Here is a 27068-nt window from a genome sequence, read left to right on the forward strand (position 1 = left end):
GAGGGCCGCGTGCCGCGCCTGCGGGGAGGACGGCGGACGGAGGACGGGGCCGCGGACAGGGCGGCGGACGGGCCGGCGAGCGGAGGACGGCGGACGGCGGACGGGCCGGCGAGCGGGACGCGCGCGCAGCGAACCGAGGCCGACGGGCCTGGGGACGGGGACGGGGCCGCGGAGCCGAGAGCGAGGCCCGAGGTGAGGCCCGGGGGCGGGCGGGGCGCGCGGGGGCGGGGCGGGCGGCCTGGGCCCGGCGGGCGGGCGGCGGGGTCCGGAGGGCGGCGTCCCCCCGGCGGCCCGAGCCCCGTCCCGGCCGGAAACCGCGTCCCCCGCCCCGGCCCCGCTTCCCGACGGGGGCCGCGGCCTCGTCCCCGATCCCAGCGCCAGCGCCCTCCTGCGCCCCGGCCGCGGCCGCCCCGGCGCTCACACTCACTCACACTCACACTCACCAAACACACACTCACCAACACTCACCCCTGACTCCCTGCGGCCCCCGCGCTCCCTCCCTTCAGGCCGGGCCCTCGCTCCTCCCCTGCCCGGCCCGGGGGTGGCCGTGGGGCCCTGCGTGTGGGTTCCGGCGGGTCGGTCCCGGGTCCCGCGCCGCGGTCCGTCCTGGGCCCAAAGCTTCCGTCCCGAGCGGAGGCGGAGACGGGCCGCTGTTGTCTGCGGGGTCCCGGCTCCCGCGGCCGCGCGGGTGGGAACCGACTGGGGATGCAGCGCGACTCCCCGGGACGCTGGGCGCCGGCGCTGTCAACACGCCGGGGCCGGGGCTTGGGGAGCAGGGGCGGGGCGGGGGGGCCCGAGTCCCGGCGCGGGCTTAGCCTGGCCCAGCGCAGGCCGGGGCAGTGTGGGGAGCGGGGCCTGGCCGCTGCGGATGGGGGGAGTCTGCCTCCCGGGCCGGCTTCGGCGGGAGGTGTGAGCCCGTCTCGAGCGCGAGCGGAGGGAGCGGGAAGGGAGGGCGGGGAGGTGGGAGGCAGCACCTGGTTTGCAGGGACCTGGACCGTCCCGGTCCCGGCCCGGTTCTCATCCGTCACTTAGAAGAGGGTCAGCAGCGCTGCCCTCGGACTGGACTCGTGCCCTGTGCCATGGCAACGGCCTTCCTGTTGTCGTTTTCAGGTGTGAATCACAGTGTTTTCCACTTATTTTAAGTTTCCCAAGGGCGTCTGCCCTCTGGCTCCGGGCCCGTCTCTGCCCGGGACCATCTCTGCCCCGGACTCGCGGGGGCGCTTGGCGGTGCCCAGGGGCTCCTGCAGGGCCCGCTGCCGCCTGCATGGGAGCTGGAGGGGCTCAGCGTGTGGAGTGTTTTCCCTCCAGCCGTTTCAGAGCCTCGCTCTCTTTTTTTTTAAGTTTATCTTCATTGTTGAACGTATTACAGGTGCCCCCTCCCCCCCACTGACCTCCTCCTCCCCACTCCCTCCCCTCCCCAGGCCCTCTCTGCTCTGCTGTCCGTCCATGGCTGGGCATGTCCATGGCTGGGCATGTACGCGTGGAAGGTCATTGGTTGATCTTTTCTCCCGCGCCCACCCCTTCCCTCTGAGATTCGCAGGCTGTTCCACGCGCCCATGTCTCTGGATCTGTCTTGTTCCTCGGTTTATCGTGTTCACTCGATCCCACATGTGAGTGAGATGGTGGATACTTGTCTTTCTCCCACTGGCTCGTCCAGAGCATGACCCTCCAGGTCCCTCCTGCTGTCCTGCAGGGTGAGAGCTCCCTTTCTGCTGCCGCGTGGTATCCGTGGAGCACGTCCACCACAGCGTTTACCCGCTCGTCCCTGGTGGGCACGCGCTGTGTCCAGATCTTGCTGTTGTCAGTAGCGCTGTCCTGCAGTGGGGTGCGTACGTTCTTCCCGGGGGGAGCCTCTTCCAGTGGGAGTCACGGCTCCCGCCGCAGCACTTGCTGCTTGGCTCCTGGAGCAGCTGGGAGAGTCCTGGCGTCTCTGTGCCCCTGAGGGCAGAGGCCGTCTGCTCAGGGGGGAGTTCTCCGAGCTTTACTGTTCCACGCCACGGAGACTGCGCACTTCCTGTGGCCACGGGAGCTCAGGAGGCTGGCGCTGCCCTGGACCCTGCAAGAGCCGCCAGGAGGTGGCTGACAGCCTGACCGTGCTAGGGTGCAGGCCGTCCTCATGAAACACAGGGAGTGACCGGCTAAGCCTTGGAAGGGTCAGCGGGTTTCCTAGAGGTCGGCCTTGCGCCTGGTCGGACCTGGATGCAGGGAAGACGAGGGGGCCGTTGCGAGTGGAGCCAGTGTGGAAAGGGCCAGGCGTGTCCCAGGTGACGAACTTGCAGTGCACGTGGCTAAGGCACGGTGACCCCGAGTTTACACCCGCACGGCCTGGCTGCAGACTCCTGCTCCTCACCACGGCCTGTGCTGCCTCCTCACAGGTGCACACGCGTGACAGGGACTAGAGCCATGTGGCCACACAGAAGGCCTTCCAGAACCCGCTCCTCACGGTCTGTGGGCCTCAGCGCCTAAAACAAGGCACTGCCGCCCAGCACTGGGACTCTGACTAGGAAGCTGTTGTTCAGGTCCACGGGGGCACAGATGTCACGAGCGTGGGGGGAAGTTCTGAGTTATAAACACTGCGAAGCAGGTCCAAGGACAGATGGTAGAGGCGGGGAGTTTGTGCGGAAGCACAAACCCTAAGTAAGTGTTGAGAAAGGCTCGCAGTGGGCTCGGCCTGGGCGCAGCTCTGCAGGGGTGGCCGGTAGGAATGATAGGAGGCAGGACCGAGTTGTGAATGGCAAGTAGCATGAAGAACGGACGTATTTGGTTTGCGACTGGCTTTGCAGAGCATCCCGCCTGATGGGAGTGGAAGCCAGAGGCTTGCAGCTTCTCTGGGAGATCGTCTGAGCTGAGAGCAGGGTTGTTAAGCGTCGACTTGAAATGCCAAAGAAGGTAGCTGGGACCGGCACACTGCAGCCAAATTTTTAGGTTCTTAAGTGGCTGAAACATTTGGCCTTACTCACCCTTTAAAAAGCTTTTGGGGAAAGAGCGGCAGCTTGAAAGTAGCGTTTAGAGAACTTTATCTACCAGAAACGTTCAGAATGGTTTGGAGGGAGGAAGGGGCTGGAAGCAAGGGGCAGGGGCACACATGGTTGTGCTCATAAATCAGTTCGGTCAGGATGAGGGTAGAAAGAGACAAGACAGGCCTTCCAGATGGATGGAGGCCAGAGCAGGTTTGTAACAGAAAAGCTAAAAGGTAACGGACAGGCCAGTGGCAGCCTGGGCCCCTTGGCTTGGGCAGTTCTCGAAGGCGAGTGTCTTTTCAGACGGAAAGATAAGAGCTGTGACCTTAAAGGAAGGCGTGTGCATGTCTGTGTATGTGGGTGTGCGTGACCATGTGTCTGTGGGTATTGTCTTCAGACCTGGTGCATTTATTGGCCTCAGAGACGGGATGCTCAAGGCGCTGACGCAGAACTGGAATTTGGGACAGAGGTCCCATCCAGAATTGTTGACGTTATTTTGCCCGAGGGTCATAGCTGATGTTGCAGGTCTTCAGAGAAGTTGGTGTTTATAAATATAGTCGATGCCAGACACTCTGGGTTCACACAGAGCCAGGAGATAAAACATCACAGAGATTTTCCGCTAAAAAGGAGATAAAGGGCAGAAGCCAACCACACGCTGTGGTTACATGGAAACCGAGGGTTCCAGAAGCAGTCGGCCACCACGGGAGAGGCTTCGAAACTCGCCATGCGGCCCTGCGACGGCGTGTCTTCCTCCGTCCGCGTCTGTCCCGTGGGCTCGGTGGGAATCAAGGCGGGTCATTGGCCGTGGATCGTGTGGAACTAGTCTGGGTTCTCGTCTTAAAGCTGCAGGGCAGGAGCCTGTTCCTTTCTGCACAATGAAACCCTGGGCTCGTTTCACAGCGGGGCTTCCCTGGGCTGGGTCTGAACTGGGTGTTCTCTGGGCGTCTGTAGCGCCCAGGGCATATGCTACCCTCCGAACTTTGAACTTCTTCAGGGAAGAGCTGTCATTTGGCTTTGACGACGATATTTGTGAAAGGCCTTCTTCTCTCTCTGCGAGGACCCGGGCGTGCTCTGCATTTCCTGCCCACACGCTTGCAGTTGTGCTTTCGCAGGCAGGGCCTTGATCCATCTGGAGTGTCTGTGTCTGGGATGAAGTGGGCTCTGTATTATTTTTGTTATTATTGTCATTATTTTGCTGGTGGAGTCAGTTGTCCCAATACTACTAGTTCTTTATTCCCCCAGGGATATGAGATGCTTTTCTAAAAATTAGATATGGCCCTGGCCGGTGTGCTCAGTGGGTAGAGCGTTGGCCTGTGGACCAAATGGTCCCGGGTTTCATTCCTGTCAAGGGCACCACGTACCTCGGTTGCAGGCTTCTCCCGGGCCAGCGCCATGGTCAGGGCGCGTGCAGGAGGCAACCAGTTGATGTGTTTCTCTCACATCAATGCTTCTCTCTGTCTTTCCCTCTCTCTCCCACGCTCCCTAAAAATCAGTGGGAAAATATCCTCGGGTGAGGGTTAACAACAACAACAAAGATACCACATCTGCAGGGTGGGGCAGAGTAGGTTTACGGTTGTGAGTAGTGGAACAGTTCCTTCTTGTGCTGATAGTTGTTAATTAGTGCGCTGTTCTCCGTGTGGACAGTGTGGACCTACGTTTGCCCTGTACTCGGCGTCTGGGAGGAACCCACTGCATGGGAGTCAGGCCCTCACACTCATAGAGGTTCAGAGACAGAAAGGGAAGATGGGGTACATTTGGCGTCTGAGCTGAGGTCATCTTGGGGCTTGGGGGGGGGTGGGGAGGTCATTGCAGGACGAGAAGAGCAGATGCTCTGTGTCTCGTCCTTAAAACTGTATTTCCGGGAGTAACTCTTGCGTGGGCAAGGCCCCAGGTGCGGCTTCCTTGGCGGGGGGAGCCATTGATCGTGACCCTGCAGTCTTCGCTCACATCATTCACAGGCCAGAGTGGCCCGCTGGGGGGAGGCCTGTCCCAAACCCCGAGTCTGCTTCTGGACTTGGCGGTTTACACCACGAGGGCTGGCTGTGTCTGTGCCCGCGCCATGGCTTGCTCCCTGTAGCACTGCAGTGTGTCTTAATGGATGGGGCCTCGCGTCAGCAAAGAGGTTGGTTCTTTCTGAGAGCTGGCTTTTGGCTGTTCTCTAACGTTTGCTATGAAATCTTCGTTGGTCTGTGAAATCCCGCAGCCACTCTGCAGCTTGGGTTCGGGCCTCGTTGCCTGAACTGGAAACTGGGGAGAAGGCTGTCCTGCTCCATATGTCCCTCCCACCCCCTGACACGGAGGGCCCTCGGGGGGGCGCAGGAGGTTCATGGCGTTCGTCACGGAATTGTCGTGTGGTCTGGCCAGGCTTTTTCTCGGCACGTTAGAGGCTTGGGTGCTGCTGTGAATAGGGGTTTTTCTGTTACATTTTGATTGCTCATTATCGATGTCTAGGAAAGCTGTGTTTTTATGATCTTTTCTTCAGCGATTAGATTAAACTTGCACTAGTCCTTATAGCCTGGCATTGGATTCTTAGTCTTTTTCTTGATAGATGATCCTATCACCTGCAAGTTTTTATTTTCCCGTTTTTATCTTATTTATTTGCTTACTATTTTTTTTTTATTAAGCTGCCCCCAGAACTGTGTTGAATGATCGACAACTCCCAGCATCTCCCTTGAACCCTGGCCTTCCAATAGGAAGTTGACCGCGGTTTCCGGGAAATGCTCTGCAGCAGCAGCAGCAAGTGCTCGGTGGCCGCACGGGGAGGGGCTGTCCCCCGAGTGTGCGCTCTGAGCCGGGAGGGGTCTAAGCGCTTTACGATGAACTCCTCACCCCAGCACCCAGGCCGGGCCCTGATTGGACATGGGGCTGCGAGAGGTGATGCGTCAAGACGCTTGGTTCCCTCTCTATTCCCAGATCCGGAATCGTACCAGCATGGGGAGCACTTTGTGTGTTTGCTGCGTGAACGAGCCGGCTTCCCTGCTGTGAGCAGGGCCATGGTGCATCGGTGCACAATAGACTGTAGTGTGACCAGGCCCACGTCTTTGCTGGGATGTAGCTTTCGTTTCTCTGGGAAAGAACCTGGGGTGGAATCGCCAAGGACCTGGTACTTGTTTGTTTAGCCATTTCCTCCTTCGGTGATGTGTCTGTTCAAATGTTTTGCTCACCTTTTAATGAGGTTTATGTTCTCGTTATGTTTTCCTAGTTTTAAAAATACATTCTGGAATAGGTCTTTATTGGGAAATTGACTTGTAAGTATTTCCTCCCAGGCTGTGGCCGGTCGTATTCTCTCACCAGTGTTTTAAAGAGCAGCAGCTTTCATTTTAACGAAGGCTGACTTACCCGCCGTGTCTAAGAGTCTTTGCCGAACCAGCTCCTCAGAGGTTTTCTCCTGTTTCCTCGCCCGAGGTTTTAGGCTTTACGTGTAGGCCTGTGAACTAGTTCAAGTGAGTGTTGGCAAATGAAGTCTTGTTGGAACCAGCCATGTCCATGTGTGTACACCGTGAGCACTGCAGGGCCCGAGGGACTGGTCGCAGGAGCGGGGAGGCCCTCGGAGCCTGAATTGTGTGCTGTCTGGCCCTTTATGGGACCTGCCCGCCCGCGTATTATGCGGTGCTGAGGGCTAGGGGAGGGGGGGTGGGCAGCACAGGCTGGTCAGGGAAGACCTGGGTGAGAAGTGAGTTTGAACAAAGGCTGTCAGGAATTAATACTCATTTATTGACTTAGAAAGCCCAATAGGTAGTGTTTAGTGAAGAAAGCAAGTTACAGAACATGGTCGTGATCCCGTCTTTGTAAAATAAGAAAGTACGTGTTTCCGTAACATGAAGTTATGCACAGAGGAAATTTACAAGATGCTCGTACAGGCCCCCTGGGTTCAGGGCAGCGTTACTTACAAAAGCCAAGACCTGGGAGCGGCCGCCACGGTGCCTGTCAGTAGCGATGGCTGAGAAGGTGCGGGATGTAGACAGGGCGTGTGGCTCAGCGATGAACAGGGGTGAGAGCTGCCGTTGTGACAGCAGAGATGGGCCTGGAGGGCATGATGCCCAGTGAAGTGAGAAAAAGACGGTCGGCTCGCCCTTGCGTGTGGAATGTAAGGAAGTGAGTGAATAAACAAGACAAGACGGACTCAGGTAGAGAAGGAGCTGGTGGAGCCGCAGGGCAGGGGTGGGAGGGGGGTGGATTTTTTATGTTGTTTGGTGTTTTCCTCCCAGACCAAAACAGCTGCAGCGACGCAGAACTGAAAAGTAAAAAAAAAAGAAAAATTTGCAAGATTATCCACGAAATTACTCGGTTGTAATCTTGGTGGGAATATAGAGGATTTTCACTTGACGTTTTTCAATTTATTTTTATTTGAAAATTTAAAAATATGTATTTCCTTTGCCTCTTTAGCACATCCTTGTTATAAATGTAGTTTCTTATGTGTTAAGTCCTTTCCGAGGTGCTGTGTCTCCAGCTCCCACCGCGGGGCCTGGGCCACCGAGTGCTGGGCGCAGACCTGTCCGGGGCGTCAGGGGGCAGCTTCAGCTTCAGAGCAGCTTCCGAGAGCGAGCGGGTCTCGGAGCCGCGTGTGCCGCCAGCCGTGGTTATAATTACAGAGACGACCTGCATGGGAGGCGGAGAGGGGCGCTCATGGCCATTCCAGATGGACATTCGCCATCCCAGGGTGCACACAGGAGAAATGAGCAGAGTCCTGGCCGCTCGTCCCTGTACAGCAGGTCCCAACGCACGCAGTGGGTGCACTCTCCCCGGGAACGTGTTAGGGTGCTGCGTGTCCCCCTGTCGGAATGGACGGTGGCGTCACGTTGCTGAGAGCTGTCCCTTCGTCCCCTCACATCCCGATGGCCGTCCATTCAGAAGTGGAGAGCATGTCGCTGCTCAGGGGAGCGTGGTGGCTCTGCAGCACCCGCGGTCCTTTTGGAAGAGCGCCCACCCACAGGAAGGCCACCGTCCCCGCAGCTCCAGGGAGCCCCTCTGTCGCAGGGACAGCACTGGGGGAAGGGAGGGGGGGTAGGACGCCTGGCCACCTGCTCACATGTCCTGCGATTCCAGGAACACGTGTGAGGTGGGGTTTCTCCTGTGGGACTGGTTCCCATGGGGAGGAAGGACGGAACCAGGTGGAGGGAAATGGCCTCTGCCTTCACCTGGCGGTCAGAGCCACTCGTGGTCGAGTAGTTTTGTGCGAGGGAGGCCCGTTGCATGGCGGGTGCGATGGCCAGAGCGCTCCTCCTGTGGACGCAGCGCTGGGGAGCTGAGGCCAGAGGCATCGTTTCATTGGGAGAGAATGTCTGCCCTGGGCCGAGTCTGCCCTGGGCCGGGTCTGCCGTGACTTCGTGTGTTGTGAGCGCTGACACGCCTGTGTGTGAAGGCCCTTTCCTGTGGCTGCGTGTGCCCTGGGCTGGGTGTGCCGTGACTTCACGGGGCCCCTGCAGGACTTCCGGTCGCTCCAGTCTCTCCCTGTGAAAGCAGCGCTGTCGTGAGAAACTGGTCCGTGTGTTGTTTGCTCACATCTGTCGGGTGAAATTCGAGAAGTCGAAGCGTCAGGCTCAGGCGTCTGTGCTCCAGCCGTGGTCGGTGCCGCTGAACTGCTCTTGGCTGCCCGTCCCCTTGTCGGGCAGGTGGTGTTTTGAGTAACAAACCGTGACGTTCGTCCGGCTGTGGGAAGGCGGTGCCAGCGGCCCGGTGGCCCTGCGAGGCTGAGTCACCGTCCCCGTGCCCTGGCGCCACTCAGGTCCGTCTCACCCACACGAGGGGAGGGTGGTGTCGGGCCTGCGTCGTCGTTGGCTCACCACTTTCACTGAGGGCCACTCACACGTCCGCGCGCCGCAAGTGTGCAGCTCGTGACTTTCACCACCATCAGTGCGACACAGAACATGCCCGCAGCCCAGGACGCGCCCAGTCCTCCCCCCAGACGCCCTCTGACCCGACCGCGCGCCCGGCTGTGCCCTCGGTGGGCGGTGCCCAGTGTGCTCCTGCCTCCTCCTGTGTCGTGAGACCGGCCGGTGTGGAAGGGCCTGCGGCTGATCTCATCGCAGCCACTCAGTGCCCGGGCACAGCGCCTGCAGGGAGGGAAGCGCAGGAGCCTCGGGTGGGCTGGGAGGGCCCTCGCTCCCTCCCGGGGGGCGGTGCTGGGCCTGGCAGTCGGGGTCTCGCGCTGAGCTCTGCTGGTGCAGGGCCGAGAGCTGCTCTCCAGAGCATCCTGAGGGGTCGCTGGTCTCTCCCGCTGTGACGGGTCAAGTGTCATCTCGCCTGTTTGAGTGACTTGTGTGTCCTTTCTGTGAGTTGCCTCTTCAGCTCACCGGCCGGTTTTTCCCTGCGTGTGGGGATTTTCAGTGGTTTGTTGCCATTCTTCGTGCGTCAGGGGTGTTGTTGTTGGTCATGCTGTGAGCTAGACTCTTCCCCATGGTGCAGTGACTGGAGGTGGTTTGGTGCGTTTTGCCCTGCAGACACTTGTCTGTCTGAGTGCTCCATCTCAGGGCTCACTAAAGAAACAGCGCCCTCTCATTCCCCTTAAAGTGAAACTGTTTCCAGTTGTATTTTTAAATATATTCTTACTGATTTTTTAGGGGGAGAGTAAGGGAGAGAGAGAGTTAGAAACATTGATGAGAGAGAAGCATCAGGAATCGGCTGCCCCTGCAGGCCCCCCACTGGGGATCGAGCCTGCAGCCCAGGCCTGTGCCCTGACCGGGAAGCGAACAGGTAACCTCTGGGAGCCGGGGTCAGTGCTCACCCTCTGAGCCACACTGGCCGGGCTGGTGCAGCATTGATGTGGCCGTAACCGCGTGGGATGCACAGAAGCCCTCGGGAGACTGGCTCCGTTCGCACCCCTGAGAACGCACCCCTTTCTGTAGAGCAGCCTCCGGAGCGGAGCCGCTGGAAATGCCACGAAGGGAAGTGTGAGCCGTGACGTTCCTGTACCTCCTGCAGACTCGTCCCCGCAAGATGTCGGCCCTGCGGACGCAGACGCTGCCCACCCTGCTGCTGCTCCTCACCGCCACGTGCCTGGGTAAGGTTCCTCGGGGCCTCCCTCCCGCCCCAGGGTCCGCTTGTTCCATCCGTAGGATACAGTGACAGCGCCGGCTCCACACTCATTCTCTCTGAAGTCGATGCTGAGAGAAGGTTGTCTCAGTGATGGTGAGAAGTGGGATGCTGTGTAGCTTAGTGACCATGGCTGTCGGTGGGGAAGGGAGGTTGTGTTTTAAATAAAGGACCAGGAGACCTGCTGGCTGTCAGCGCTTCGCCTGATGTGAGGCCACTGGGCAGCGGGGGGACTGGCGCCGGGAGGGTCACTGGGCGCAGAGCCTCCACGGCCACAGCAGTGCCTGTCTGCGCGCTGGCCGCTGGCCGCCGCCCGTCCACAGGGAAGCAGTGCAGAGTCAGGGACAAGTGTTTACAAACCGTTAATGTTTGACATGACCGTGATGTCCAGGCGTGTAATCGTTGAACTTGTCTCATGGAACATAGTGCAGAACAAAAGTTAGCCATCCGCGCCAGACGGGGGTGGGGGAGCCCCACTGTCCTTCCCCACAGAGGGAGCTGGGCCTCAGAGCAAGGAGGTCACGTTCGAGGCCCGGGCTGTGGGCTGATCCCAGAAGGGGCGTGCAGGAGGCAGTGATCAGTGACTCGCTCTCATCATTGATGTTTCCCTCTCTCTCTCTCTCTCTCTCTCTCTCCCTTCCCCTCTGAAATAAAAATAATAACATAAAGTAAAATGTTGCTGCCTCACAAATTACTCCAAGACTTCGTGGCCTAAAAGGACAGAAACGGTTCTTTCTGGTGGTTTGTGTGGGTCAGGACAGCCAGGCCCAGCCAGGTTCGCCTTCACACGATTCCTGGGGCCTCCCCGTGCAAAGGCTCTGCCTGATGCTGCGGGCGAGGCCTTGGCGGGGCTGTCGCCAGGGCACCCACACGTCTCTCCATGGGCCTTGGCACCTTGCCTCCGGCTGGGCTCCAGGGCGGCCAGGAGGAGAGGAGCGCTTGGTTGGAAGTTGTATGTTTTCATGGCCCGGCCTTGAGGTCACATGGCACACGGGGCAGCAGGGCAGGCGTAGGCACCGCAGACCTGAGGTGGGAGGAGGGCGGCTGCCCTGGAAGGACCGCTCGCCCCTCCGACCCCGACTCAGCAGCCAGCTCAGCCTTCACCCGTTCGAACCTGACCAGCCGGAGGCCGGGTTCCCTCGTGTTCCCTCTAATGCTGCTGCTGCGTGTTCCAGCCCACATTCCCGTCCCCCTCGGGCACCCAGCTTGCGGTGTCAGTGCCCTTTTAAATGAAGTCGCTTCTGCAGTTCCGTCTGCAGGAGCTGGCGGCCTGTGAGAACGGGGCTGAGGTGGGACGGGCTCGTTCTAATGAGCCCGTGTTTCTCTCTGAAAGCTTGAACACTTGCCCGTTTCTCGTTTTTCTCCTGTTCTGTGTGGAGAAAATCGTCAACTCTTTGGTTACATCTTGTTCTTTAATTCTCTAAATTAACCTTATCTTTGCTGTTCCCTTAATTTCAAGGAAGCGTTCGGAGGGGTTTCCTCGGGAGTGAAGTGTGGGTTAGGGAGCAGGGCTGGCCCAGGTCACAGGGCGGCTCAGTCCCCACAGGCGCAGTTTCACCAGCTGGAGGGTTCGAGGGACCGACGCCGCCCGCGCTGGGGCCTGCGGGAGGCACGTGCAACAGGCCAGGCCACGGCCAGTAAAACGCAGTCCACGCCCACGTTCCTCTGTTCTTTCCAGGGGAACTTCTGGATGTTTGCGGCTATATCGACCCTGAGTCTCCGGTTGTGCAGCTTGGTTCTAATTTCACTGCGGTCTGTGTGCTCACGGAGAAATGTATGGATTATTTACACGTCACCGCTGACCACATCTTCTGGAAGACAAACCACGTGACAGTGCCTCGCGAGCAGTACACTGTCATCAACAGCACGGCGTCGAGCGTCACCTTCCCAGACTTCTCCCTGTTAAACACCCAGCTCACCTGCAACATCCACTCGTTCGGGCAGATCGATCAGAACGTGTATGGGATCAGCATCGTTTCCGGCCGTAAGTCCCCGAGTCCCTTCCAGGCTCGGCTGTGACTGTGAATTGCGTCTTCAGTGTCGTGTGTCCTCTCCAGGAGCTGCAGGGACTCGCCGGGCCAGTGGCTTTTGGACACATTTGTTTTTAAAAATAAGCTTAGAAGTGGAACTACAGTTTCACCTCTAATATGCAGACAAACCTAAGAAACAGAGTTGTACCTTTTCCGTGAAAGCCAAGGATCTGTCCGTTTTATAGAAAAGTCTTTTGACATGAGACGCCCCTCCCCCCAAAAAAATTGTTGGACTGAAATCTGTGAATTGATCAGAGTCACTTGCAGTTATTTGGTGCCTTAATCTCTAAGGAAACTCGCGCTGAGCAGCCCCGAGAAGGGGTGTAAATGCGGGAGAAAGTCTTTTTGTGTCAAAGCAGATAAGCGGGAGGGAAAGATCCCCACCTGGGGAAACAGCCTTTCTCAGGGAGGGACCTTGGTTAAAACACATGGCGCCAAGAAGGGGAGCAAACATATTAAGAACAGTATGCCATAGACGCCAGGTCCCTTGGAACATATGCTGTGCAGATGTTTCTTCCCTGCAGCGACTGTGTCAAGCAGCAAGGATGGACCGGCTCCCGGTAGAGACTGGCTGGGCTATATTCTCTAATAAATTATTTTTAAAAAGGGAAAAAAAAAAAAAAAGCAGATAAACGGGCAGGACCGAGCCAGGACCAGAGCTGTCACCCCGAGCTGTGCTGCCGTGTCCTCTGCTCCCCGCAGAGATCAGAACGGCAGCAGGAAGAGTACAGAGATGAATCACGGTTTCCACTTAGTTTCCTCTGACTAATATGCAGACGCCCCTCTGTACACGGCACTGAGTGGAGGATGCTGTCATTTAGTCATAAGTGAACGTTGGTTCGGTGTGAAACTGAATATGAACACACTAGTCACTGATGGTTATGATAGAAAAGCTGTGTTACTATCTAGAAAGAAGTCTGCGTTTAAATAGAAAGGAATTAATTTTTCGGGCACCAGTCTCTTGCTATGTCCACACTTTTGCGTGGGCACTTTCTCCTACGTAGTTGAGGCTGTAAACTTGTTGGGCAGGACATGAATTGCATGTTTGTGGATGTAAAGCTTTTTGAAAGTTCTCCCTTGTCCCCTTTAGTGCCCCCAGAAAAACCCAAGAACTTGAGTTGCATCGTGAACGAAGGGAAGAGAATGACCTGTCGGTGGGACCCGGGGCGGGAGACGTATCTGGAGACAAACTTCACCCTCAAATCTGAATGGCAAGTCGTTGGCGTTCCTTGTGTCCTGAATGTACCGCGCTGACCCGGTGCTGGGGTTTTATTTTGTCGGGTAGTGACATTAACTGCAAATTTAAAACATTTTATTTAACCTGAAATGTTGAACATCTGAAACATAAAAGTGGGAAGAAGAGGATGCTGAATCCCTGTGTGCCATGGTCTGGCCTCAGTGATGGTCAGCTCACGGCTTGTATTTTGTGTCCCCCCCTACCCCCCCCCCCCCCCCCCCCCCCCCCGCAAGCTGGTCTGAGAGGAATCTCAGGCGTCATGTCATCTCATCCATAAGTATTCTAGTCACTTTTCTAAAAGATAAGGACACTTAAAAAAAACTAACTACGTGCCACTGTTGCACCCAAATATAATTGAAAACACTTGAACGCTGTCATCGCATTTTCAGTTAGTGTTCAGTCTCCTCAGTTTGGGTTTATCCTTTTTATTTTGAAAGAGAACGTGTATGTAGACATGCTCTTAATTGATGCCTCATGTAAACATGTGAGTGAAGGCGGAACAACCACCTGAAACTTCCTCTGGTGATAGAGGTCCGAGAGCGGTCACCTGGCCTGACTGGCGGGGCCGGCACTGCTGGGTGACACGAGTCCTGTCCCGCCCCTCCCCGTGCTCCCTGCGCAGGAGGCCCCCGGCCGGGAGGGCTGTGCCCGCTGGGAGGGCTGTGCCGGCCCGGCCGGGAGGACTGTGCCCGCCGGGAGGGCTGTGCCCGCCGGGAGGACTGTGCTTGCCGGGAGGGCTGTGCCCGCCAGGAGGACTGTGCCCGCCGGGAGGACTGTGCCTGCTGGGAGGACTGTGCCGGGGGAGGAGAGGAGTGGCACTGAGCCCCCAGCATGGGAGGAGCCGTGGGGAGGGCCCGGGCTGAGGGTAGCACACTGGACGGAACGCTCCTGCAGCAGAAGTTCGAGGATAATTTTGTGTTTAAGATACAGATCAAACGTGTTTTGACGAACAGCAGGTTAGTTTTTAGGAAAGTCTGTTTTTCAGCAGTTGGTTTATTTCACACGTGTTGGAATCAACTTTGTGTTCTGCGCTGTCATAACCTGGGTCTCACGAAACCCTTCAAGCCACCTTTTCACGCTCGTGTTTTCAGTTCTCCTTGATGCCTGATTCTCCCGTTTTTGTATTTAGGGCCACGGACAAGTTTCCTGACTGTAAGACGAAGCGCGGCAGCCCCACCGAGTGCACCGTGGAGTACCTGCCCGTGTACTTCGTCAACACGGAGGTCTGGGTGGAGGCGCAGAATGCCCTGGGCGAGGTCACGTCCGAGCACATCAACTTCGACCCCGTGAATATAGGTAGCCTCCGCCGCACTCGCCGTGGTTTACGACTAAGGGAGTTCTAGGTCTCGGTCAGCGTAGAAACAAGCACCTGTGTTGTTGGTTCATGTTGTCGACAACATTAAACACGACGTGGACAAAGCTCGGTGCCCGTCGTCCCCGCTCAGTCCCCGCTGGTTTCACAGGGACTGTCACCTCCTGGTGTCTGTCCACTTTCCAGGCATCTCCCAGGTGGTAGCCACAGTGTGCGTCCGGCCCGGCTTTATTCTTTTTAGAAGTTCTGTATGTTATACGTATTTAATTGTTCTCCGACATCTGAGCCTGAAAAGATAGAATAAATGTCCTCAGTGACAAGTGTAGAAGCTGCTCCTTTCTCTCCTGTGCTGATTGGGACGTGGTGACCGGGTGAGAGCAGGAGGGAGGGTGTGAGTTTGCAGAGAAGCTGATGGACACGAGTGTTTATTTCATTCTCCAGTGAAGCCCGTTCCTCCGAGCAACGTGTCGGTCAGCAACTCGGAGGAGCTGTCCAGCATCTTGAAGCTGACCTGGGTCAACTCCAGCATCGACAAGTTCATCGGCCTGAAGTACGACATCCAGTACCGGGCCCGGGGCACCGCGGCCTGGAGCCAGGTACCGGCCTCGCCTGTGGCCACAGCCTCTCGGGACCTCCCTCCGCCGTCTCCCGTTGTCTCCTGGCACGTGCGCTAATGACTCCAGTTCCGAGGCACACCCAGACCGGTTGCTGTTTTTGCCGATCTGACAGAAAGAGAGGTGTAATTCTGATTCGTTCGCGCCCGGCTGCTGTGCTGGCTGCTGTCATTCTTTCTAAATTTGCCCACCGAGGCAGGAAGGGCTCAGAGTAGACGTGTCTGTGCTTCCCAAACCTGCGGACTCTGCTGCTGTGAAAAGCTTTTTGACTTGGGTTTGTCTCTCTCCAGAGCTGGAGTTAGCGTGTTAGTCTGTTTCTGAAGACTGAGTGCCATGGGGTTTTGTCAGCTGGCTGCTCTGCTTTCAGATTCCTCTTGAAGACACAGCGTCCACCCGCTACTCCTTCACGGTCCAGGACCTGCGGCCCTTCACGGAGTACGTGTTCCGGGTGCGCTGCATGAAGGAGGACGGCCAGGGCTTCTGGAGCGACTGGAGCGAAGAGGCGCGGGGGACCACGTACGAGGACCGTGAGTGACCTGCGCGGGCGTGCTGTCCTGGCCGTGGGAGCCCTGCTGGGCTGAGTGACCGAGGCCTCCTTGCCTGCTTAGCGACCATTTTATTCAGACACTTTTACTTTCAGGGACGTTGAGCTGTAAGCTGTAGTGTGCGTGTTGATAGCCTAAGTCAACCCCCGGGCATGGTGTCCGCGCTGCCGTGAGAAGCAGCTGTGGGGGGAGTGGGCAGCAGGTACAGAGGTGTCCCCGACCACACCCTCCGCAGCTGCAGGAGCCGTCCTGGCATGAGACTTCCTGGGCAACAGCATGTGTGCTTCGTCCAGAGCTCTAGACCCCGGAGCCAGGAGCCAGGAGCCTGGGACTGAAGCCTCCGGTTGCTTTGTGCAGGGAGACGTTTCTAGCCCAGACATGGCCCTGAGGGTGTCAGCTCCCCACTCTGCTGCTCTGCTTGTGGGTTGACCTCCGTGGACCTGCCAGGCAGCTCCCCAGCCTGGGCGGCCTTCTCTCTGGGTTTGGTCCGCACAGCACCGCTTAGACTTGACTCAGAGCCTCTGTCAGGTTCTGCTGACAGCCCGGATCCCCTGGTAGCATAAAATGTTTCTGAATCGGGCCGTCTCCAGCGACTTTACAGCCTGACCACTAGTGTTGACACTTGGTTCTGTAAATGCTTTTTCACCTGGTTGGTGACTGTCACACAGTCTCGTGAATTCATTTGTGTTACATCTTACTGCACGAATCACCCCCAGATACGGGGAATGAACTACACTGGGTCCATCTGTTCTGACTGGTTTCACAGTCTCACGTGTGTACGTGAGGCCTTAAGCACATGTGAAAGGAGACTTAAATGGGGTTTTCAGGGCTGTTTTTAGCAGTAAGACCTGGGATGCCCTGGTGACTGCCCAGGGCTGCCTGTGGCCTCACGGTCCTGAGATTACAGGAGCCTCCATGTATCTGACTCCTCAGGTCCTACCCCTCCCCCCCGCCCTCTCCCCCAGCTCACGGCCAGATGGGCCACGTGTAAGGGAGGGGCGTGGCTGAGGGTGAGGGTGTTAGGACAACGTGAGGGAGTAACCTCCAGGCTTTGCTTCTGTTACAATAAAAACATTTACTAGGTGCATGTCATTCCTTCAGGACCGTCCAAGGCACCGAGCTTCTGGTATAAGGTGGAGCCGTCCCCTGCTCACGGCTACAGGTCCGTGCGGCTCCTGTGGAAGGTGAGCACCCGTCTGTGTTCTCCAGCTCCTGTGGAAGTGCGTCGTCGGTGACAGACGAGTGGGGCTTTAACGCACATGTTCGTTCATCTGACTATCAGCAGCGCGTTGAATCAGCTCAGCACGCGGAAGCCCACGATTCGCATTTGCTGCACAAGGGCAGGCACGGGCCGTAGCAAAAGCCTCGGCGTGGCTGGGCGGGGAAAGGGTGGGGAGGGGGCTGTGGGGACAGGGACCGAGTCTGGTCGACTCCCGGGTGCCCAGGAAATCATGAGGAAAGGTCTGTGTGATCAGAGTGCACGCCAGTAATGGAGATAAAATGGTTGTGTGCTCCATACACGTACGTGAGAGGATCATACCAGAAAAGGCGGAGAAAAATACTGGGACGTAATGTTAAACTGGCCCCGCAGCTGCCCTCCCACCTCCTCGGCCCGTGTGCGGTGCTCCTGCCCCCCACCGTGAGCACGCCGTGGAGGCCGGGCCCATCGGTGAGCACTGAGGTCGAGCCTGCTGGCAGGTCAGCACACAGGGAGTCAGCTCTGGTCTGGCTTCAGAGAACACACTCTAACATGAAGTATCTGTTACAGACCCTGCAGAGAACACACTCTAACATGGAGTGTGTGTTATAGACCCTGCAGGGAACATGCTCTAACATGGAGTGTCTGTTACAGACCCTGCAGGGAACACGCTCTAACATGGAGTGTCTGTTACAGACCCTGCAGGGAACACGCTCTAACATGGAGTGTCTGTTACAGACCCTGCAGGGAAAACGCTCTAACATGAAGTGTCTTACAGACCCTGCAGGGAACATGCTCTAACATGGAGTGTCTGTTACCCTGCAGGGAAAACACTCTAACATGAAGTGTCTTACAGACCCTGCAGGGAACATGCTCTAACATGGAGTGTCTGTTACAGACCCTGCAGGGAACACGCTCTAACATGGAGTGTCTGTTACAGACCCTGCAGGGAACACGGTCTAACATGGAGTGTCTGTTACAGACCCTGCAGGGAAAACACTCTAACATGAAGTGTCTTACAGACCCTGCAGGGAACATGCTCTAACATGGAGTGTCTGTTACAGACCCTGCAGGGAACACACTCTGACATGGAGTGTCTGTTACAGACCCTGCAGGGAACACGCTCTAACATGGAGTGTCTGTTACAGACCCTGCAGGGAACACACTCTAACATGAAGTGTCTGTTACAGACCCTGCCTCCGTTTGAAGCCAATGGGAAAATCTTGGATTACACAGTGACTCTCACGAGATGGAAATCACATTCACAAAACTACACAGTCAACAACACGAAGCTGACCGTGAACCTCACCAACGATCGCTATAAAGCAGCCCTGACAGCCAGGAACCTGGTGGGCACGTCCGACGCCGCTGTGCTCACCATCCCTGCCTCTGACTTCCCAGGTCGGTGTCCGAGGGCCTGGCTCCTGAGGGAGGGCTCGGTGGGGCCGCCTGTGAGGACGGACGCACTCTGACCACCCTCACGGCGGCGCTGCTCGCGCTCCATCGTGGCCACCTGCTCGGTCAGGCAGGCGCTGGTTATGTGCCTCCCTCGTTCTTTAATGTCACTTTAAGGTTCTGGGGACCTGAGGTGCATACTTCTTAAACGTACTGTTTATTGGTAGCTTTCGAAGAAGAAACATTATCACTGACCTACACAGAACATCTGAAGAATTTGGGAAAGGAAGCATTTAATAGAGTGCATGTAAATGATAATGAAGTGCTTTTGTTCATGGAAAGGCATGTTGATGTTATATGCTACAGAAAGGATAGCAAGATAGATTGCATGGTTCTGGAAATGAATGTAAAATACTAATATTTTAAGTCTTTAAATGTCCACTTATCAACGTGGTGTTCACCTTGTGTTTTGAAGCTACTCGCCCTGTAAGGGATCTGAAAGCGTTTCCCAAAGACAACCGGCTGTGGGTGGAGTGGACCGCCCCCCGCGAGCCCGTGAGCAAGTATGTCCTGGAGTGGTGCGTGCTGTCGGACAAGGCGCCCTGCGTCCCCGACTGGCAGCAGGAGGACGGCGCCGTGCACCGCACCCACCTCAGAGGTACCTCGGACCTCAGCCCGGCTCCTACCTGCTCTGCCCGAGAGGGTGGCCCTGGGGGCGGCCAGTGCTCAGCTCCAGGCGGCGTCCGTTAACTAGGTGCACTCAGCCTCTGGACCGCACGGTGGGCAGAGGGCAGACGGCCTCCTGCCGTCCCCAGAGCCACTCAGTCACAGATGGTCCCCCCAGGGCTGTAAGGCAGAGAGAAGCCAAGGCGGCCTGGCCCTGCTGCTCCCGGGTGTGTGCTCCCTGCACCTGGTGTGTGCTCCCTGCTCCCTGCTCCCACCTGTGTGCTCCCTGCTCCCTGTACCTGGTGTGTGCTCCCTGCTCCCTGCTCCCAGGTGTGTGCTCCCTGCTCCCTGTACCTGGTGTGTGCTCCCTGCTCCCTGCTCCCAGGTGTGTGCTCCCTGCTCCCAGGTGTGTGCTCCCTGCTCCCTGTACCTGGTGTGTGCTCCCTGCTCCCAGGTGTGTGCTCCCTGTACCTGCTCCCAGGTGTGTGCTCCCTGCTCCCTGTACCTGGTGTGTGCTCCCTGCTCCCTGCTCCTAGGTGTGTGTTCCCTGCTCCCAGGTGTGTGCTCCCTGCTCCCACGTGTGTGCTCCCTGCTCCCTGCTCCCAGGTGTGTGTTCCCTGCTCCCGGGTGTGTGCTCCCTGCTCCCGGGTGTGTGCTCCCTGCTCCCTGTACCTGGTGTGTGCTCCCTGCACCTGGTGTGTGCTTCCTGTACCTGGTGTGTGCTCCCTGTACCTGGTGTGTGCTCCCTGCTCCCTGCTCCCACGTGTGTGCTCCCTGCTCCCGGGTGTGTGCTCCCTGCTCCCTGTACCTGGTGTGTGCTCCCTGCTCCCAAGTGTGTGCTCCCTGCTCCCTGCTCCCAGGTTTAGAGAGGCCCGTGCAGCTATGATGTGACATGAGTAGTGGAGTCAGACACTCTCCTTGTGAGAGAAACAGCGCCTGCTTCCTTCTCTCCAGGGAGCCTGGCAGAGAGCACCTGCTACCTAATCACGGTCACCCCGGTGTACAGCGACGGGCCGGGGAGCCCCGAGGCCGTGAGGGCGTACCTGAAGCAAGCCCGTAAGTCCCCCGTCCGGCCCCCAGTCCGGCCCTGAAGCAAGCCTGTAAGCTCCCTGTCCGTCCCCCCCGCCCCATCCATCCCCCCCCCCCCCCTCCCCATCCGTCCCTGAAGCAAGCCCGTAAACCCCCATCCCTGCCCGGAAGGTGTGAGCAGAGCCGCTGCAGGCCTTCCCGTCGGGCTGGCTCAGCTGTCCAGGGAGCTGTGATGAAGTGTCACTAAAGCCTAATGGCGTCCAGTTAGCAAATGACCGTCCTCTTTCCAGCGCCTTCCAAGGGCCCTATCGTGCGGACGAAGAAGGTGGGGAAGAACGAAGCCGTCCTGGAGTGGGAACAGCTCCCTGTCGACGTGCAGAACGGCTTCATCAGGAACTACACCATCTTCTATAAAACCAGCCTGGGAAACGAGACCGGTAACAGCCGCCAGTTCCCCGGGACCCACCCCTTCCTCCCGTCCGGCCCTGGCTCTGCCGATTAGGTCTCTCCTCCTCCTGCCGCCCCTCCCCGGGGGCGGGCCCTCCGCACAGACGCAGGCTGCCCAGGGCTGCCTCCGCGCCTGTCGCCTCAGCTAGGAACGTTGTTTTGGGTAAAATAACTCCGTTCCTGTTGATACTTCCCCTGTCGGATGTAGGCGGGGAGCAGAGGCCCGAGCAGCTGACTGACCTGTCGGTTTCTTCCAGCCGTGAACGTGGACTCCTCCCACACGGAGTACACGCTGTCCTCGCTGACGAGCGACACGCTCTACATGGTGCGCATGGCGGCCTACACGGACGAGGGCGGCAAGGACGGCCCCGAGTTCACCTTCACCACCCCCAAGTTCGGTGAGGAGCGACAGCCTCTCCCTTTCTGTCTCATCCGCCTGAAGGGCTGTCTGTGCTGGAATCTTGTTAAAAGTCCATCTTTGGGTTCATAGGAATGAGGTTCAGAAAGTAGACATTTATGCTATGATCTGTTTTAGTTGTTTCTTTAAACGATAGGAAATGGTTTTCCTGACCTTCTTTGTTTTATTAACTGTTTCTGACTGGTTTCACCTGGACCCTAAAAACACCCCAAAGCTGGCTGCCTTCCTCAGTGGCTCGTTTCTTCGCTGGCGGATCGTGGGGGGTCTGTCTGCTGTCCCTGCTTTTATGGCCAGTGCTGGGGGCCTGGTCTGCCCCTGCGGGCCCCACTCACCCCTGCAACCCAGCTTCACGGACGCCCCTTCCTGCCCAGGCTGAAGCCTGGCTGTCGCTCAGGAGCCTTTGTGGTCTGGTCTTTGTGCCTCTGTCTTTCCCGATCTTCCTACTTCTCAGTCTGACTCCCGTGGCCTCTCTGTCCTCAAAAATGCCTCTTCCCTTGGTTCTTCTAACCCAGTGGTCGGCAAACTCATTAGTCAGCAGAGCCAAATATCAACAGTACGATGATTGAAATTGAAATTTCTTTTGAGAGCCAAATTTTTAAAACTTAAACTATATAGGTAGGTACATTGTTATTAACCTACCTATATGTATAGTCTAAGTACTGTTGATATTTGGCGCCGCCCCCCACCCCCCCGCCCTGTGTATCCCGAGGCCTGACCGACACCCCCCATTTCTTCTAACGCCACTTCTTCAAAATGGACTCGCCCAGGCCGAAAACCGACTTCTGCGCATGGGCCACTAAGTGTCAATCGCACTGTACGTGCGCCCGCACATGGTATTTTGTGGAAGAGCCGCATGTGGCTCTCGAGCCACAGTTTGCCGACCACGGCTCTCACCCCTTTGTTGCCCAGGTAGCCCTGCACCTCCTTGTCCGCCTCCCCCTCGCTGCCTCCCGCCCGGTTCCCTGTCCGCCTCCCACCACCTCCCGCCAGCATGTGAGCGCTGTCACGGCCGCCTGCTGTGAGCGGCGTGGCTGGGATGGGCCACAGGGATGGGGAAACAGCCGTGAAGTGTGGAAAGGCTGGAACAATGGGATGGTGTTCATCTTTCCCAATAGTCCAGGCACCTCACAGAGATATTGGGGCACTTCCAGGCCTCAGCGAGTGTCACCATGCAGTGCATCCCCCGCGTACCTGGTTCCCCATGCACATAGGGGCGCGTTTACCTGCATCTGGTCACGCACAGTAGGGCTGTCTGATCAGGCACCACCTCCGTTCAGGGCCTGTGCTGTAAGGATGCCGACGCCCCCAGCTGTGCAGGGCGGTCTGTCGGGCTGTGGAGCGGGTCTGCGTGCGCAGCCCGGGTGGCGGGAAGCGTGTCTCCTCGGCATCGCTGAGCCCTGTCTCCTCTCCCGTCCCCTCCAGCCCAGGGCGAGATCGAGGCCATCGTGGTGCCCGTGTGCCTGGCGTTCCTGCTGCTCACGCTGCTGGGCGTGCTGCTCTGCTTCAACAAGCGGGACCTGTGAGTACCCCGTGCGCACCTGCTCCTGGCAGCGTGTCTGACGGCTCTCCCCCCGCGGCGTCCTGAGGGCCAGCGCTGCTGCGACTCACGCCTTCTCACTGCGGAACAGTGTCCTGGGCACAGTCCGTCCGCGTCAGCCCACACACTGTGGCGGAAGCTCCAGGGTTCCTTAGATGGTGGCCGCTGTGAGCGATGTGTTCTGCTCGTGAAGCGCGTCTTGGCGTCACGTGTTACGTTAGCAAGGAGGGTCGCCGGGTGGTGTGGCAGGTGCACGTCTAACTTTATCGGAAACTGTCACCCGTTCTCCAGGCTCAGGGACCTGCTTGCTCGTCCGGGGGCAGTGGGGTTGGTGGGCGTGTGACCCCCTTATGGGCGGGTTCCTGGGGGAGGGGGGTTGCCTCCTTTTTACACGTCTGGTGGGATTGACAGGGGTCGCCCTCGGGCTGAGGTTCTCTCTTGGGGAGAACTTGCTTTTTGTGCAGATGGGGCGAGAGGAGTGTGTCAGGCGGCTCGTGGCTGGTCTGTGGGCCGAGGTGGAGCCCTCCGCCCACACTTCCTGGTTGTGCGGGGAGGCAGCCTGGAGGTCCCTTCCCTCACGCGACCGCTCCCTGCAGAGCTGGCTCTGACCTGGCAGGGCCTGTAGAGGGAAACGCACCTGAGGAGGCCTGTGATGATGGGATCTCCTTAGTTAGGTATTTTCAGTTTTTTGGGTTTTTTTTAAATGTATTTTATTGATTTTTTTAACAGAGAGGAAGGGAGAGAGATAGAGAGCTAGAAACATCGATCAGCTGCCTCCTGCACACCTCCTACTGGGGATGTGCCCGCAACTCAGGTACACGCCCTTGACCGGAATCGAACCTGGGACCTTTCAGTCCACAGGCTGACGCTCTAGCCACTGAACCAAACTGGTTTCGGCTCAGTTCTGTTCCTCTTTGTTCCTTTCCTGGTGCCCAGCTGAAACTGCGTCTGTTGTCTGACAGTGGGAAGTTGAGCGGTTTTCTCTGCTGCCATCGGGAGGGGCTGAGCTGCCGCCCGTTGTGACCTGGCGACGCTCGGCCGTGGTCTCGGTGCAGGATTGGCCTGAGGTTTTCCCGGTGGAACGTCGCTGACCGGCTTAGCTTGTTGGCGGCCTTGCGTCACGACAGGGCGGCGGTCCTCCCGTCACGTGGTGCTGCTCAGCGGCTGCAGGCCTTGCTCAGCGGCTTTGGGTTCGGCGGGTGCTGTTGGGGGGAGTGTGCCTGGGCTCAGGGACCCCCTCGTGTGCTGCCCGTGGCCCCTCCCCAGCCGTGTCTCCTTCCCTCCAGGATTAAGAAGCACATCTGGCCCAACGTCCCCGACCCGTCCAAGAGCCACATCGCTCAGTGGTCGCCGCACACGCCGCCCCGGGTAAGACAGAGGGCAAGTGAGGGCACGTTTGTGGGGTCAGCCTAGAGCTAACCAGGTGGATCCAAAAGTAAGTGGAGCCAGAATAGCACACGAATGAGAATCGTAACCAGCGTTTCACGTGATGCCGTTACCCCTGGAGCACATTCATGCTGACACGTGGGTGTCGGCCACAAGCCGCCTTGTACTGCAGCGCGAAGCTTACAGGTGTCGGCACCGCCCCGCGGGCGGGCATTCAGCCTCGTGTCCCCATCGGCCTGCGCAGCCGGCGCGTTCCCGCGCTGACGGGCGGTTTCCTCCTGGATCCCGGGAACCTCCCTGAAGGGAGGGTCTGTATGCGCTGCCTCCCCTCCTGGACTCCGAGTTAACAGGCTGACGTGTGGTGCGTGTTCTGTGGAACCTGAGCCCTTTGAGTTTGTTTTTTCTGGGCGTTTCTAGTTTCTCTGTCCCGTTGGCCCTGGGCCGCCCCGTCCGGGCATGGAGAGCGAGTGCTGCTGTGCCAGCAGCGTGGGCTGGGCTCTGACGAGGCGCAGCCGGGGCCCACGGAGAATGTCCCCGTAGCTGGATCCGGGCGCTCGTGGCTGGTGGCGGAGCGGTGTCACCTCCGCCAGCCACGGGCGCTCAGAGACGCAGGCTGGCTCCGCCCTCGCGTGTGCCTGCAGTTCCTGAGTGACGGGTCGTAGTGACAATCCATCCCCCCCCCCCCCTTCAGCATAACTTCAACTCCAAAGACCAGATGTTCTCGGACGGCGCGCTCACGGACCTGAGCGTGGTGGAGATCGAGGCGAGCGACAAGAAGCCGCTCCCGGAGGAGCTCAAGGCCCTGGACCTGTTCCGGAAGGAGAAGCTGAGCACGGGCGGCCACAGCAGCGGCATCGGCGGCTCCTCGTGCATGTCCTCGCGGCAGAGCCTGTCCAGCGGCGACGAGGCCGAGGCGGCGTCCGCTCAGAGCGCCGCGAGCGCCGTGCAGTACTCCACCGTGGTGCACAGCGGCTACCGCCACCAGGTGCCCTCCGTGCAGGTCTTCTCGCGCTCCGAGTCCACGCAGCCCCTGCTCGACTGCGAGGAGCGGCCCGACGAGCTGCCGCCGGGAGACGGCACGGACCCGCTGCCCCGACAGCAGTACTTCCAGCAGAGCTGCAGCCAGCCCGAGGCGGGCCCCCACGGCCCAGCAGGAAGGCCGCAGCCGGGCACCCCGGCCGGCGAGGACCCTGTTGGACCCGGGCAGCCGGGGTCTGGGCAGCTGCAGGCATTCCAGGAGGTCCCTGCGGCAGACGCCTTTGGTCCAGGGGCCCAGGGGCCGGAGAGGTTGGAGACGGGTGGGGTGGAGGCCGCGCTCGACCTTGACGAGGGGCTGCCGAAGAGCTACCTCCCGCAGACGGTGCGGCCCGGCGGCTACGTGCCCCAGTGAGGCGCCCACAGGCCGCGGACATGGCCAGTCTGCGCCTCAGATCCACGGAGTCCCACTCACTGAGGTGACAACGCGCCTTGTGGACAAGCGTGTCCTGTCCTCCGTTCCAGACCCTGATCCACTCACACACTACACGCTGGCCCCCCGTGGGGCTGCCACGGCCTCGGTGCCCGAGGAGCAGGCTCAGGGCGCCAGGACCCTCTGCCAGGGCGCCGGAGGCGGTGACACGCACCGCTGTGCTGAGGGCTGGGGGTGACGGTCAGGCGCGGTCCCACCCTCCCCGCGGCCCCAGAGCTCGCCCAGCGGCGCAGCTGGACGGCGTTTGTGCTCTGACCCGGAACCAGCTCCTGTGCGATCACGGCACAGACTCGCCCCCGGGACTGATGCTGCCGCAGCCGCAGAAGCGGGTTCTGGAGTTCAACTTGCAAATTGAAAATAGGTTTTGAACCTTCTGTCATCAGTCGCCTGATGAGTTTTTAGAACGTTCCTGTCCCTGCTCACAGCCTCCTGCAGCGTCTCAGACTCGGCCGTGCCCAGAGGGACGGGCCAGGCTGTCTGCGCCCACGCCGCCCGCAGCCACTTGCGGGTCTCGGGCTCAGGCGGTGCCCTTGGCCCCGAGGACGGGATGGGGAGAGGCTGCGGTCCCATCACCGCAGAGCAGAGCCCCCTGGGGGCTGGCAGGGGATGGGGCACGGGGGGGGGGGGGGGGGCGGGCGGGGCACGTGCTCTTTGCTGCTTCACACGCCACCGGAGAGGAGGAGAGCAGCCGCCCCAACGGGAGGCCTCTGAAGGTCACCTCTAAGGTGGAGCAGTAAACGTCTAAGGCATGTTTGGGGGTTAACGCCAACGTGCCTCCGTTTGAAATGTTGCTAAAAGTGCCAGCCCCCTATCGGGGGAGTTGTAGCTTTGCTGGGAGGGTCTTGCCTGGATAGTGAGGACGATCTGGGGGCGCGATGAGATGCAGAAAGAAGGTCTGTAGTCCTCCGTCGTCTTCTCTGCGGGTCTCAGAACCAACTCCCAGACCGTGCACTTCCGTCCAGTGAACGAGGCGACGGCCGCAATGCCAGGCAGTGAGCTCCCCGAGCGGAAGGCCCCTGTGACGGCTGCCGGGCGCTTCTGGGAGTCATGTTCGTCCTGTTGCCCAGGCGAGGTCACTTCGAAAGCTTTTTGCACTTTTCTGTGAATCGAGAAGATGGAGCCACTAAACGGCAAGGTATCCAGAGAGAGCCCAAAGCAGGACGGTCCCAGTTCCCGCAACGCCGTGAGCCAGCGGACCCGGGCCTGGCCCTCCCACTGGTCCCAGCAGCCTCTCCCCGGACCGTGGGCAGAGTGCAGGCGGACGTCAGCAGGGTCTGGGCCAGATGTGGCATCTTTTGGATTCATGATTTTTCATGTGTTTTTCATGTGCTACTGGTATGTGCGTTGGCGGGTGGCCTCGTGCTGCGTGAAAAGCACTTGAGGCCACAGGGTGCCCGTTTCTGTCCCTTAAACACAGCCGTGGTGAGTGAGGACTCCACGTGTCCAGGGCTGACCACCAACACCGTGGGTGTCACAGATAAGGGGGCGTGTTAAGGTCAGTGTCTAAGTCCTTCGGTCTCAACACGCGTGTGTGAACAGTGGGCGTGGTGTGCCTGGGCCAGTGTGCTGTGTCCCCTGCACCGGCCCCGCCCGCCCAGGACACCCGCTGCCCCCACTGGCTCGTAGCCAGGCCGGTCTGGCGTGTTGTCCGTGTTTTTCCTCTGCAGGAGCTGCATGTGCTCATCGTAACCAGCTGTTTTATGTTGACGTAATGACATGTATCCTAAGTGTACTCACATATCGCCTGTAACTCCAACGTAGGCAGTAAACCTGTTCACTCTGTGTCACAGCCAA

The 27068-nt window shown here is 58.8% G+C and overlaps 1 protein-coding gene across 2 annotated transcripts; it reads left to right on the top strand.

Moving 5' to 3' along the window:
• IL6ST (interleukin 6 cytokine family signal transducer) lies at positions 1-27068 on the top strand. Of its 2 annotated transcripts, none has more exons than XM_070411734.1 (16): positions 1-192; positions 9806-9960; positions 11671-11976; positions 13113-13233; positions 14389-14555; positions 15013-15167; positions 15553-15712; positions 16832-16914; positions 18119-18329; positions 18799-18981; positions 19944-20045; positions 20309-20455; positions 20723-20863; positions 22306-22402; positions 23707-23788; positions 24498-27068. In XM_070411734.1, the coding sequence occupies exons 2-16, from the start codon at positions 9897-9899 to the stop codon at positions 25194-25196; spliced, it is 2718 nt and encodes a 905-aa protein (XP_070267835.1). In that variant the 5' UTR covers positions 1-192; positions 9806-9896; the 3' UTR covers positions 25197-27068. The 2 variants fall into 2 exon arrangements, with proteins under 2 accessions (XP_070267835.1, XP_070267836.1); XM_070411735.1 differs by having other exon boundaries at positions 9811-9960.

The sequence above is a fragment of the Myotis yumanensis genome, unplaced genomic scaffold (assembly GCF_028538775.1).
Source record: "Myotis yumanensis isolate MYYU_CA2020_CCGP unplaced genomic scaffold, mMyoYum1.0.hap1 SCAF_4, whole genome shotgun sequence".
In the NCBI taxonomy this organism is placed as follows: domain Eukaryota; kingdom Metazoa; phylum Chordata; class Mammalia; order Chiroptera; family Vespertilionidae; genus Myotis; species Myotis yumanensis.

Bases quoted from the DNA above. Each gene is read 5' to 3' on its own strand.
- IL6ST (XM_070411734.1), top strand. From the start codon at position 9,897: ATGTCGGCCCTGCGGACGCAGACGCTGCCCACCCTGCTGCTGCTCCTC. The intron at 15,713-16,831 runs GTGAGTGACCTG...TCATTCCTTCAG, and splicing joins GGGGACCACGTACGAGGACC to GACCGTCCAAGGCACCGAGC. The intron at 18,330-18,798 runs GTCGGTGTCCGA...TGTGTTTTGAAG, and splicing joins CCCTGCCTCTGACTTCCCAG to CTACTCGCCCTGTAAGGGAT.